The following is a 14,358-nucleotide window of genomic DNA, read 5'->3' on the forward strand; positions in this document are numbered from 1 at the left end:
TTTAAAATTTGTAATCAAAATTGAAAAAAAACTGGTACGGCTTTCAGTTATTAAATATAACTATTAACATCGCTGTTAAATTCTGAAATGGCAGAACCCATCCAACAGCATATTGCACATTTTTGCTTTAACATCAACATAATAACATAACATAAAATTCAACATGAACATTAACAGGAGAATGTTCGCCTTGCTTGAAGAGGAGTGCTTTGCTGTTGGCACATACGATTTGTTGGTTTTCTCGGTGTCAACAACGCGTCTGGCATGCAAATTGAATTATAACAGCATTACTGCGCACTAAAACGCTGCAGCTAAAAGGAAATTCGCACAAACACACATACACACACAAATAAAATTTCTGCAATTTTTTCAACGCCAACTAACATAAGCAAACTTCAATTTTGCAGTGGGAAATGTGAGCATATAAAAATCACATTTTAATCAAAAAGGGTCTTTAATGTGGTAATGAAATTCGACGAGAAAACGCATTGCAAGGAGGGCAGAATTGTGACGGGCGACAGCAAAGCACTTACGCCGGTTATGGCGTGCAAAATGCATAGTAAATCTATATATGTATGTATGTATATAAAAGTCTCCATAAGTCTTACGAGCGCAGAGGACAAACCTAAAAGTGATGCAATAAACAATAGCGACTCCATATACATACTTACATATATGTACATATGTAATTTCGCAAATAAATACATATGGACATAGCAGTGATATGGGTGAGGATTAAGACATGCAACTGGTTTGAAATCACGCAATCGACGGCGTCATACCAGAACACACCCTTGGCGGGCGTTTTATAGAAGTTAGATATGCAGGTAGTGTAAATTAACGGTAGCTGTCATGTAGTACAATATATGTATATGAATGCCAAAGTTTTGAAGTAATTTCTTTGGTTTAATTACATTAATGAGGTCTTTTCGATTTGATGTGTTTTTCCAGGTTTTAAAAAGTCTGACAGATCAAGAAAGTTCCGACGGATCGGGATTGGAAATTGCAGTTATTACATATTTTTTTCTAAACAATTAGGAATCAAAAAATATGTTAAGAATGTAAAAGCCTTCTTTGAGACTCTTCAAAATTTTAATCCTAGGGTGAAAATCAAACAAAAATTAGCGAGACTTTATCGCAACTCTTCTCACTGACAGTGCCGGTACTTTTCGGTTGCCTCCTCGTCACTAACTTAAAGTGTGATATATTATTTTGCAAATAATATAAACAACATCCAATTGCTAGCTAAAAGCAATTAGGAGTCACAATCGCCTTGAAAAAATAAAAATAACGGCATTAAAAACGTTGAACTATCGCAGCAAAGTAATAACAGCAATTTCTATATTCATTAAATTTTATTGAAAAATTTCATTCATTTGTCATTGAACGTCAAAGCCAAGGCTTCGATGGCAAAGGACGACATACACGAAGTGCATGAGAAAGTTGATTGAAGCGCACGAAGTGGCAATCGTTGTGTTGGTCGCATGACTCACGCCACTTACCGCCTCACCCTTATATACATATATACATATAGACATTTACTTGAAAGTAAGTAAATGGCAACTTCCTTTTTGGGGTGCGGCGTGTACGAGTACTGCAGACCGTTCAACTAGCTGAGCTGTACGTACTGTCAGTTCATTGCGTGTTGCTTGTGGCAGGCAGTAGGCGCCATGCATATTTCCAGAGCTCGTCAGCTGAAAGACTGGCGCCAAAGTGGACGCCAAACTATATCGTAAGGTATGCGAACCAACACACCTGTCCTCCCGCTCACCCACCTATAAACATCGCTCCCCTCCGCATGGCTGTCAAAGTTTGCAACCGCAAATATGTAATAGAACTACCCCCCGCTGTGCTTTCAAGTTTCAAATTGTTACGCCCAAAATGAAGTACACGAAAGGTAATAAAGAAAAGTGTTTTTGTTTTAATTCTTTTCTCATTTGTTTCGTTCATATCATTTCGCCCGCTTTTGTCTGTGGCTGTGTGGCTTGTCAATTACGTTGGACGCGCCTAGACGCGCTAAAATAATAGACTGAACGAAATTGCTGCTCTTAGGCTAAACAAAAAAAAAAAAAAAAATTGTGGCAACGGGGACCAAATTAAAGAAATGCACGAAAAATGTTGCGGAAACAATGTTGAATAGTGAAAAAGTTGAGAACTCATGACTCAGAATGAAAGCAAAATTTCCGATGGTGTTTCTGTTTTGATGAAAAAGAAAATGTTTTCCATTACGGTTAACACTTGCTTCGGCATCGACTAGATAATAAATCTTAATGAAGTTACTTTTTAACAAGCAATATGATTTCTTATTAATAAATTATTATTTTGTGAGCGTTTGTGAATTTTGAGTTATCGGCTGTCATCATCCACCGTAAATTTCGAGTCTGAGAAGCACAGGACATACGAGTTTTAGTTATTTGAGTTTACAAATGGAGACAGATTGTTTCTTATTGTTTTGTAATGATTCGAAATAATCAAAATTCTATCAAAATATTGTCCTTCTTATTCAGGAAAGAGAGCTGCATTACTCTAACGTGGCTGAATATTCGTTGAGCCATCGGCTAACGGCTTCCATAGAAAACCGTGAACAGATCTAAGCTTACAAGATTCAATTTCCAATTTCAATAGAACCACAGCGTTCACATATATGTATGTGTGTTTCAAACATTTCAGCAATAATTCTGCCTAAAGTTAAGCTATCGAATCTGACTAAGCCAAATTGAAGCCAGCTAAAGTCCGTACCAGCATTTGCAACTGTTGCTAAGCGCCAACAACGATCAAGAACCGACACAAATTCATTGGAGTTGCCATTCAATTTCTATTAAAAACCGATGCACGCACATAAGCGTGCCTTACGGGCGGGGCGGTGCGGCTGTGTTGGGGCCGGTGATGTCGGTGGCGGCGGCAAAAGCAATTCACTATCTGCTATGTGACGTATGCAATTACGCAAATGTATCTTTTGTCGACGCGTAGGCAAACAACCCAATCTAAAACACACATACACTTACATATATTTATGCGTGTGTGTGTTGGTATGCATGTACAACTGCATTAATGTACGATTCGCCATTACTAAACTAGCGTCTGCACGCTGCCACAAACAAACAAACAAACCAACAACAGTTACAGTTACGTAAAGCTATCTTACTACGTTGAGGACATTCACTTGCGCCTGCACCGATGCCATCGCTTCTCCAATTGAGCACTTTTTATACCGACATTGTGTGTTTCGGTTGTATTCATTCAATTTCTACGTTCTTAATTATATTCCTTTGAGTCTTCACGGGGGCACACCACTGAATACCAAATTATTTGGCATTCATAGAATTGCTTATGCTTTCATTGCATTTAATTGTGTTGTTGTTGTTATTGTACGAGTGTTTTGGTGCAATGGCGAATGCATTGGCTAGGTCGCTGTGCTGAGGCCACAAATTGTGGTATGCGGATGGTCGGTGCTTTAAGGATGTTAAGGTATTTGCGTGTATTTTAAAGGTTCACTAGACATCACAGCCTGCGATTTGCGGCGGAGATATTACATGAGAAGGAGACTGATGACAGATAACGCATAGAGTTTCCCGCACGATGCCGCTACTTACCGCATAGAAGACACACTGATGAACGGCTGACGAGATTTAGCTATCAAAATCTAGAAGTACTACTATTTCTGATTGGGATTCCTGTACTCGTGAGTCTGTCATAGTGTTTTTTCAAACGATTTAGCTCGCCTCAACTCAATTTGATTATTGCGAAATTTGCTTGAGAAAAATTCTTCTGTAACCATAAAATGCCTTTACAGAGCAGCTCTTCATAGATAGTCGCATATATACGGCTCGAACAAACCATACAGAAATCATAAGACGTGCAGGCGTGCCAATCAAGAAGAGTTTCTTATACACATTGTATGCCTAATGGATTGAATCTTGGCATACACAGCAAAGGAAGTATAATTTACACAATCCTGTAATGCTTTACTCCATAAAACCCATAAAGCAGTGTATTAAAAAGGTTTATATGCTCTCTATTACGCCTGTTGCGCCTTCAAGTTTCGATTACAATCACAACCCACCTATTTATGCCATTCACATATGTATGTATGTCCGTCCATACCTACAGACAGTATGCTCAGCCCTTCATTAGCATTCTTCATGGCGCGTCTCTTTAAAAGCCAGTACATCACCCCCAATTTTGTCTTTTATTTACAGCAATACCACACATACATACATACATACATATGTAGAGTCCACACTTCAGCTCGTGCTTCTTTATTCATTTGACATTGTGTGCTATGCGCTCGTGTGACGGAAATAAAAAACCGACTCTATTTGCCTAATGAATTGGCCTTTGTTAGTGAGTCTTTCGGTCAATTCGTTAATTGCGTAGACCAACACCCAAAAACACGCACATTCATACACATGCGCACATACAGACAAACAAGACATTCGCATATATAAAACTTTACTTCAGCGCTCGGTAAATGTACATCTATTTGTCCTTGCGTTCAGTGAAGCCTAGGGCTACTCGCCCTTTGGTACTTGGTTGTGCTTTTGTCATATCTATACCCACATATGTACATTCAGGTATACATAAAACGACATGGAACGTGGCCCTTTGGCAAGGCTCGCTGCTTGTACAAACTTTTACAAAGTGCTTTTTTAGTGTGGGAAGCAGTCGGCAGAATCCACTTTGTAAGCTAATTGATTAGTTGTGTTTGTTCGATTTGGGGTTGGTCGCGCATAAATTAGCCACAAACACGTGGTTAATAAAAGCGAAGGATATTCCCGCATATATTTGCACATACGCACACTTAGGTGAATGCGAGTGCCCGAGGCTTAAGCCGGGATTTTGCAAAGAATTAAGCGTAATTTGAATAAAAACACAGCCAGGAAACTTTAATCAATATTTTTTAGCATATATATGTGCATATGTAGTAAAATTATAAACAAAGTCGCTTTCATAATAACTTTTTACGGCAGAGCTTTCATTAAGCTTTATCGCTTTCATACAAGTAAATGAATGCATTCGCAATGACGGAAATCACATTTAATGACTGAAAAACATTGTGGTTGAACGCAGTCTATTTCCTCAGCTGCATTGCCATTAAATTTCAAACGCTTTTGTGGTCATTTCGGACCACATTTTTGGTCGAAAGTTGCGGATGTCACTGACCTGCAGGAAAATTCGTCAGTCGTGGATGCGCTACTTCAGCCATTATGCGTACAAATTTTAAATTTGAACTATTGAGAGCATTTCTGCTTGCTATTTATGTAATTTAAAACGAGCCATTCCTTCAGCTTCCAGCTCACCGTAGAGAAATTCAATGTCTTATTCAAACAAAGAGTTCTTAAAGCTGTGGCTACGGATTTGCCCTAAATTGGTGTTAATGAAAATATTTTCAGCTTAAAGATTTAATGCGTAATTCTTATGAATTCTTCCGGAAATAAACTCTTAAATATTTCACAATCAACACGAAGCCACAAAATCCAATAAACAAAATATTTCAATTTTAACCTCAAATGTTATTATCCGAGTTACTCGAGACACCACTTCCACCTTTGAACGAGCTGACGCAATACAAGTTCTAATCAGAAACCAATAAATATAAATATTTTTGTGGTTTTAATTACAAGTCATAACCTTCGGATGCAAATCAATTTTCAAAGGAAATTCAAGAAAGAGTAAAATTGAAAATATTTGCGGTCGTGAAGCAGACAGTGACGCCTTTACAATAAAACTGTGTAGCATGCTGCGAATCCAAGGCGCAGAGAGCGTCGATTTCAGCGAATGAAGCAATTCTTGATATGATACAGCGAAAAAATGCAGCAAATTGCTTTTCGCGACCAAATTTTTTTTATGAGAAACTATTAAGCGCCTCACTAAGCAGTTGTCGCCAGCATTCAATGACAAATCGTAATTCCGCACACAGCAATGGTTTGCAGCAATGCTAAATTTAATTTGGAAGCTTCTGCCTCACTGATTGCAAAGACGTTGCACGTTCCATAAATTGTATTAAGTATGAAGTGGATGTAGACTTAAATTGTAGAAAGAGAGAGAACTTTGTCGTTTACTCACCTAAAGTCCAAACTCAAATTCCGCTGATGCGTCGAAATGCGCTTTGGCGGATTTGTACCCGCCGCCCCGCCCGCGCCGGCACCGCCTGTTGCTGCGCCGCCTGCCACACTCAGATTCGGTCGTCCATGCACCGACGGCATCGAATGATTGATGAAGCGACTCAAACTCAAACGCGGTTTTGGATAACGCACGTGCTTCGGCGTCGTGGAAGCCGAGTTAACGGGTGTGCCACCGCACACACCGATACCCGCACCGCCACCACCATTCAAGCCGTATCCGTGGTAGTGTGGTGGCATCGACGCCAAGCTGCTGTTGCCATTCGGCATGATGATGGGCAATGTGACGGGCGCAGACTTCAGAAACGCAGGCACATAATCGGCATCTGCTGCATTGGCGCTGATCAGCTGCTCTGTGGGCGAAGATGAAGTCGATGCGACACTAGCGCCGCTGCCCGTCGACGACGACAACGTTAATGTGGAATTGTGTGGCGAAGAGTTGGCTAGCGTAGTCGCATCACAGCTGGTAGTCGAACTGCACGAACTCGGTCCGGAATTGCATATGGCGGCAATAGATGAAGATGCTGATGTGCTGGCGGCAGAGTTGGTAGAGGTGCAGGTGGATGTGGAGGATGAGGACGATGTTGAGGAATTGCTGCGCAGACTTTTTGCTGGACTGGCTTGTGCGGTAGACGCGACTTTGGCACCCGTTGTCCCCGCCACACGTAAGCCCGTTGGACTATGCACCACCGTGCTGTTGCTTTGCTCACTGGAGCTACTCGTGCATGCTGCTGTCGAGTGCTCTGACTCATCATCGTCAGCGTCGAGCAGCTGCGCCACCGGACTGCTGGGCGTTGGTGGACTTTGAGTCGTCTGCCCGTTTGTCATCGTCTTGCTGGCGGGTGTTTCACTGCAATTGCCATTCTCCACATTTGCTACAAAATTAGTTGCGTTCATATTTCCCACTCGCACAATTATTTCGCCACCACTAGCAACAGGGCCACCATTCAACAACGCACACTTCGCACCGTTCATATTGTAGTCGGCTGGTAATGTTGAATCCAAAGCTGCTGCCAAACGTACGGTGGCGGGCGCGTGATCGACCACATCGACACAGGGCGGTCGAAAGTCATCGACCACCACGACGGGCGACAACATCTTGGTGGCGGATTCGATTTCGCGTATGTGTCGCAGATACTGATAACCGTTATCCTGTGCATTAATTGCCTTCTTCTTCGCACTGACGGAGCTGGTGGTGTTCAGAGTGCCGAGGTTATTAGTGGACTTGTCATTGGCTGCGGCAGAATTGCTGGAATTCTTTTTCGTTTTAAACGCGGAGATTACGGAATTCATATTGGCGATTTGTGCTTAGAGTATGTGTTCACGAGAAATGAGTATTTTTTGATTTCTAAAGGAGACTGTATCTATTAAGTATACATAAGTGTGCAGTATCAGAAGATATTTGTTGTTGGAAATCTAATAAAGTGGGATATGTGATACTTTATGCGTAGATTTTTGTAGAGTCCACTAAACCATTTTCCATTAGCTGCGCAGTGCTTCTTCGCTTTCAATCACAACTGCACTGTACGTGCAATAAATATCAATCAGTTCCAGACGTCCCAAAACGATTTGGCGTAGTTCTAAGTCATTTTTATATAATTGCAAACTATTGGGACGCGTTTCTGAATGGCATCGGCCTGTTGAAGGACAATACGACTGCTACTTCGTTTGGCATCTTGAAGGCGTTACGGATAACAATCTGAAAAAAGAAAAGAAAGCGATATTTAGTTTAAGTTGCCATAAATATACTGTAGATACATATAATATTAAAAGCTAGTGGAGAATTAAACTAAAATCCACATCACACCATCTTGAGACATCGCGGCACACAAACTACTTCTATCGACTTAGATTATGGAAAGATATCTAACTATTGTTTGGCATTTCATCATAGAAGGACTTACGCCTGAACAACGTTTACAAGTCGTTCAACTTTTTTACAAAAATTCAAGTTCTGGAAAGAATGCATTTCGCGCGCTTGGTTCAACTTATGGTCAACATAATCGACCTACTGAACGTACTATTCGCAACACCATCAACAGTCTTGAGACCCAGCATTCATTATTGGATAACATTCGATCGAATAGACCACGTCCAGCACGCAGTAAAGAAAATATAGCAGCCATAATTGAGAGTGTACACCGTGGAGAGTAGATTCGGCGCCGTTCGCAGCAACTCGAACTGGCGCATGGAACGACTTGGAGCATTTTACGTCGAGATTTTAAATTCAAAGCGTAGAAAATAAAGCTTGTGCAAGAACTGAGCCCCCTCCAACTTCTTAAGCGTCACCACTTTGTTCTATGAGCTCTTGAGAAAATCCAAGAAAATCCGACTTTTTGGAACAATTTTTGTTCAGCGGTGAGGTTCATTTCTGGCTCAATGGTTATGTAAACAACCAAAATTGCCGCATTTAGAACGAAGAGCAACCTGAAGAAATTCAAGACCTGTCATTTTATCTAGGAAAAGCAACGGTTTTGTGTGATTTGTGGGTCAGTGGAATTGTCGGTCCATATTTCTTCAAAAATTAAGCCGGTGAGAACGTAACCGTCAATGGCGTCCGCTATCAAGCCAAGATAACCGACTATTTAATGCTTTAAATTGAAGCTGATGCCTGACGTTTCAACATGACGGCTCCACTTCCCACACATCGCATCAATCAATGTAGTATTTATTGAGAGAACACTTCGGTGAGCAGATAATTTCACGTTTTGTGTCGCTCGATTGGCCACCAAGATCGTGTGATATCACACCGTTAGACTTTTCCCTGTGTGGATATGTAAAGTCCAAAGTCTATGCGGACAATCCCGCTTCGATTCAGGCATTGGATCAAAACATAACGCGATGTCATTCGCCAGTTCAAATCGGAGCAATTTTAAATATAGTATGTAAATGATCAAATCTATAGTCCAACTTTTTAATATATCGTTTTATATCGTGAGAAAATAATACAGCAGTATTTAAAACATAATGCCATCAGATATCACGACATGTAATCACATAATATGACTCGCAGCATGTCACATCAACAGATTATATGTATTTCATGAATAAAAAAAATTCACACCAAAATTTTCTGAAAACAATAAAAATGTATAATATAATATAAAAAAATCATAACTTATAATCTTTCATCACATGGTGATGTTCAATAGCATATCATATCAATATCATATGATGTTGCTTATTGAGTTATAGAAAAATATAAATTTTTCTGTTATTTTATATCACTCCAAATGCTAAAAATATGTACAAAAAATATATATGTACATAATTATTTATATCATCCAAGAACAGATCGCACAACACAATATCCAAAATGTCATACCAAACATCACCACATCAATATCACGTCATGCGGGTACAATATCAACTTTTCATGCTCAAAACAAGTTAAATCATATACAAATCCAACTCTGCTTTTTGTAGAAGTAACGGCACACCATCTCATGCTCATTATACGAAGTAACAACGTAAAAGCGGTAATAAATTGAGGCATAATCAGTCGATAATTTAGTTTAGCTCGACAGAGTTAGCCAAAGAGTGTTATTGTCAAGGAAATATTAATACAAATATTTATTTCCGAAATACAAAAATATTTATTCTTACTTCGACGAGGCATGCCACAGGCGTAATTATTTACAAAGCATTCGAGCATAGCGTAGACAGCAAGTCTCCCAAAGCACTAAATATAAATACCATAAACATACATATGTATGTATAGGTGTAGGTGTGTGTGCGACATTTGCGCCATGGTTATTCTGATGTGACATTGCCGCTACTGCCGCTGCTGTTGCTGACTCATTGTCGCGCAATTTCGATGACAACTGCCGAAAGCCGTACAAACCGACATCATACATCATACATCTCTAAACACATATACATATGTATATGTATGTGTAGTAAATAAGCAATATAGAATATGAGCCGAAAGCAGACAGCAAGTGAAAATCCTACTGTTAGTCCATCGCATAGACAGACGGCAATCAGTTTGTTGGCTTATCGATCAGTGATTATACTATATGTGTAACTACATCGTATTATTTCGCAGACAGACAATTCCATCAGCCAACGGCGACGCCAAATCATCGTGTACGCTTGTGTAATAAAAGCGCTAACTTGATGATTAGGCGCTTAGAACAAACAGACGACAAGACGTAACTGGGGCGTCCTTGGTAATGCCGTTGCGAACGGTGAAGAGATAAAGCGAGCGAGCGCGAGTAACAAAGCACATCGATTGAAATGTGTCCAAGTACAAATTCAGCAAGTGCCACTAAGTGACGAACGAAAAAAAATCGTATGTAAATAGGTGTGGCGACAATGTTAATGAGACGCTAATTTCAGTCAACGATAATTTAATAAAAGCAAATACGTGAAGGTGGTGGAGGTCCGTTAATTTGTACATCGTTAATATTTATTATTACTGGGATACATACATACATAAATATTTTGACAATAATTGAGTCATTGGCGGTTGTATTTATGTTTACTTATTATGTGATATTTTTATAATCGAATTCTATCAATTAGGCATTGCAGCGCGACCTATACCTCCCAATTTAAATTTTTGCGCTTTTGATAAAATTCGAAACAGTAAAAAAATGTGATACAAAAACTGTTTCTCTTTGGTAGTCCCAATTTTATGGAGAACAAAAATTTTCCAACTTTTCCGTAGAAGTAGACATCGCGGCATTATTCTAGATTAATATATATATTTTTTGGTTTCAGATTGCTAGGAAGATTGAAATTTGTTCATCAGCTTCAAAACTTTGAATTTTTTGAAATTTTTAACTTTTTTAGTTTTTGAAATTTTTCTGCATTCTTAAAATGCCAATAAGGTTCTATCGAGCGTATTGTGTGAAAGATTAAAGCCCAATGTCAACATATCGATTGAATCTTAATATTGTGGCTTCAGGCCTGGAAAATCAACAACTGACCAGATATTCACCATGCATCAAATCATGGAAGAGACCCATTAAAACAGGATCGACACATACTACCTCTTCCTCGATTTCAAACCTGCTTTTGACAGCACGAAAAGGAGTTGCCTTTATGCCGCGATGTCTGAATTTGGTATCCTCGCAAAACTTATACGGCTTTGTAAACTGACGTTGATCAATACCAAAAGCACCGTCATGATCGGAAAGGACCTCTCTGGGCCGTTCGATACCCAACTAGGTTTCAGACAAGGCCAGTCCCTATCGTGTGACTTTTTCTATCTACTGCTGGACAAAATAATTCGAGCTGCAGAGCTGAATAGAGAAGGCACGATATTTTATAAGAGCGTACAGCTACTGGCGTACGCCGATTGTTCTGTATTCTCCAGTCTGGATAAGGAAGGGAAGCAAATGGGTCTGGTAGTGAACGAGATCAAGACAAAAATCCAACGCAGAATATCTCTTGCTAACAGCTGCTACTTTGGACTGAGTAGGCAATTGAGAAGTAAAATCCTCTCTCCACGAACAAAAACAAAACTCTAAAAGTCACTCATTATGACCTTCCTGCTATGGTATATGGTGCAGAGGCATGGACGATGACAACATCTGATGAGTCCACGTTACGAGTTTTCGAGAGAAAGGTTCTGCGGAAGATTTGTTGTCCTTTACGCGTTGGCCACGGCGAATATCGCATTCGATGGAACGATGAGCTGTATGAGATATACGATGACATTTACATAGTTAAGCGAATTAAAAGCTACGCTGACTAGTTCATGTCATCCGAATGGACGAAAACACTCCCGCTCTGAAAGTATTCGACGCAGTACCCGCCGGGGGAAGCAGAGGAAGAGGAAAACCTCAACTCTCTTAGAAAGATCAGGTGGAGAAGGACCCGGCTGGACTGCGTATCTCGAATTGGCGTCAAATAAAGAGGAAAACTTTAATAATATATCACTTAATGTAGGCAATATCAAAAATGTTTACCTCGCTTTTGTGGTTATGAATCACTAGGATTCTGCTGGCGGGTCAACTATGAAATGATATTGATTTCTAATACAATGTAATACCTACTTAATATACATATAATGTAGTATACATAATCTACTTTTTAGTGAGAATATTTGACAATCGGCGCCTAGTAGACGACCACCTTTTATATTTACTTCGGTCAGAGCTTTAACAAAATTGTTGACTGTTGTCTTGTGATTTTGACTTAAATGCACATTTTCTTAAAATAATTTCTTTTTACTACTGTTGAAGTGTCGGGTCAAATATTTATATATGTATATACAAAAATATCTTAAGATGTTGTATAAAATGTAGCAGCTGAACCAGAGGTGAGAAGGACAATCAAGGAACTGATTGCATTTCTAACTTCAGTAAAGTTGAAAATAAATTTACAACTATGATTTTACTTTGCAAACTCATGCTGCAGAAAATCGAGATTAAACAATAAATATAAATCACATTTCACAACCCGAGAAGATTTACCGACTGCGATACAGACAGCATTAATTTTTTTCTAATCTTCTCCATTTGTCCTGCCACCTGCAGCTGTCATATTTCAACTACTTCAGCTAGCCCGCAAACCTTGCGATAGCCAACCTTGACAATGTGGGAAAGTGAAGCTGTCGGACATCTGGCAAACTTTTGTTCGTGTGGCAGGGTAATAAATTTTGAAAGTAATTTATACGAATGTGCGACTTTATTTACTTTTACGACAGAATAAATTATATTTTTTAAAGTTTGTCATATTTCTTAGATTTTTTTAAGTGCAACAATTCGCAAATATTGGACGCTGACGACGAGAAAGGTAAACACTGAACAGTGTAAAGTAAAATGGAAAGTAAACATCGAAAACACAAGAAAGAATTGTGAATTTTTGCACGGAAACTTAATTTGCGATGCACGTTGTTGCCCACTCACAAAGAGACGCGTATGTATGTGTGTAGCGGCATTTATGGCAGCGCGACAAATTGAATTGGCGTGTGTGTATGTGTGTGTGAAAACGGGGGTGTTTCTGTTGTTGTCATTGTAGGCCGCAAGGTAAAGGCGAGTACATTGTCCCTGTTCCATAATTGGGGTCACATAAATAAGATATGAAAGGCTAGGCTAATAAGCAGCGTGGGTAAACAATAAAAGGAATGTGTGCGCTCGCTGTCGACGCCGCGAAGTCAAAGATTTGTGTGAACAATGCGAACTTGTGCCGGTGCGCAAGGCTAATGAGCGGCATACATGAATGTTGTTTATTGAATGATTTTTTTTTAAATTAATATTTTTATAATTATATAAAAAAACAGCATAATAAAAATATGGCACACAGAAAATATTTAAATAATTTAGTCAACAAAAAACAGGCTATTGAGAATAAATTTATTGTGTACAGGGTGCGACACATTAATAGCATCGGCTAAAAGGTAAAAAAAAAAACAAAAAAAACTATTTTAAATGAAAGCAAGGTTCTCGTATTTATTCTCGCTAGGTACATACATACATGCACATGTGCATATATTACTGATTAGTGTATGTATGTATGTATCTCCGCACGCTTTTGCTATATTTTTCGGTATCGTTATTATCACTTCACGCATTCAATTTATTTTTCATAATGGAAGTCAATGATATCAATTAATTTTAATTAAACGAGCTGCACAAGCGTACAAATATGTGTGTAAGTATGTGTGCACATGTATATTCGGGAGCTTGTAGAGCGTGTGTGTTAAATATGATTGTGTGTATATTAGGGTGTTCCATTTTTAAGCTTTAATTTTGCAACTCTGCTATCTGCAAAACTATTTTATAAAAAATAAAAAAAGTCCGATTAAAGACTTTAAGGGGGTAATCTGTTTAGAAATTCAAGAAAATCGTTTTTTTTTTTCATATTTTTTTAGTATAACCCTTCAAGGAAATGTCCCTAAGAGGATTTTTCGAAATTCAAATTATTTTCCGAGTTACAGCTCATTTGGTGACTCCGACTCCGACTGCGCGCGACTAGTTCTCAAACTTTAAACTCGTTTTTCTATATATGTACATATGTACATATAATGTACGAGTATGTAGCTACTTTTCTAAAAACGGTGTGCATGATATCTCAAGTTCTACTCAACCGATTCACATGAAATTTTACACAGAGCTTTCTTATACATTATAGTATCGCACTACGAAGAGCTTTCGAAAGAGTTTTTTTTATTTTTAAAAAATTCCGAACCACAAAAAAACGGAAAATACGAAACTTTTTTTTCAAACCTCCACCATTTTGTAAAAAAAAAAATTTTTTCAAAAGTGTTTCGTAGTGCGATACA

General features: G+C 38.9%; 1 protein-coding gene across 4 annotated transcripts in view; it reads right to left on the bottom strand.

Annotated features, from left to right (window-relative positions):
• The window catches only part of LOC120776391 (phosphatidylinositol 4-kinase beta), a 139,483-nt gene that overhangs the window by 50,572 nt on the left and 74,553 nt on the right, over positions 1–14,358 (bottom strand). For 3 of the 4 annotated variants that reach the window (XM_040107003.1, XM_040107005.1, XM_040107004.1), the window contains one exon: positions 6,067–7,821. In XM_040107003.1, the coding sequence (XP_039962937.1) occupies positions 6,067–7,415 (1,349 nt within the window). In that variant the 5' untranslated portion in view covers positions 7,416–7,821. Of the gene's footprint in view, positions 1–6,066; positions 7,822–14,358 lie in introns of those variants that run through there. The other variant, XM_040107006.1, reaches the window with a different exon arrangement.

This window comes from Bactrocera tryoni, chromosome 5 (assembly GCF_016617805.1).
Source record: "Bactrocera tryoni isolate S06 chromosome 5, CSIRO_BtryS06_freeze2, whole genome shotgun sequence".
Classification (NCBI taxonomy): Eukaryota; Metazoa; Arthropoda; class Insecta; order Diptera; family Tephritidae; genus Bactrocera; species Bactrocera tryoni.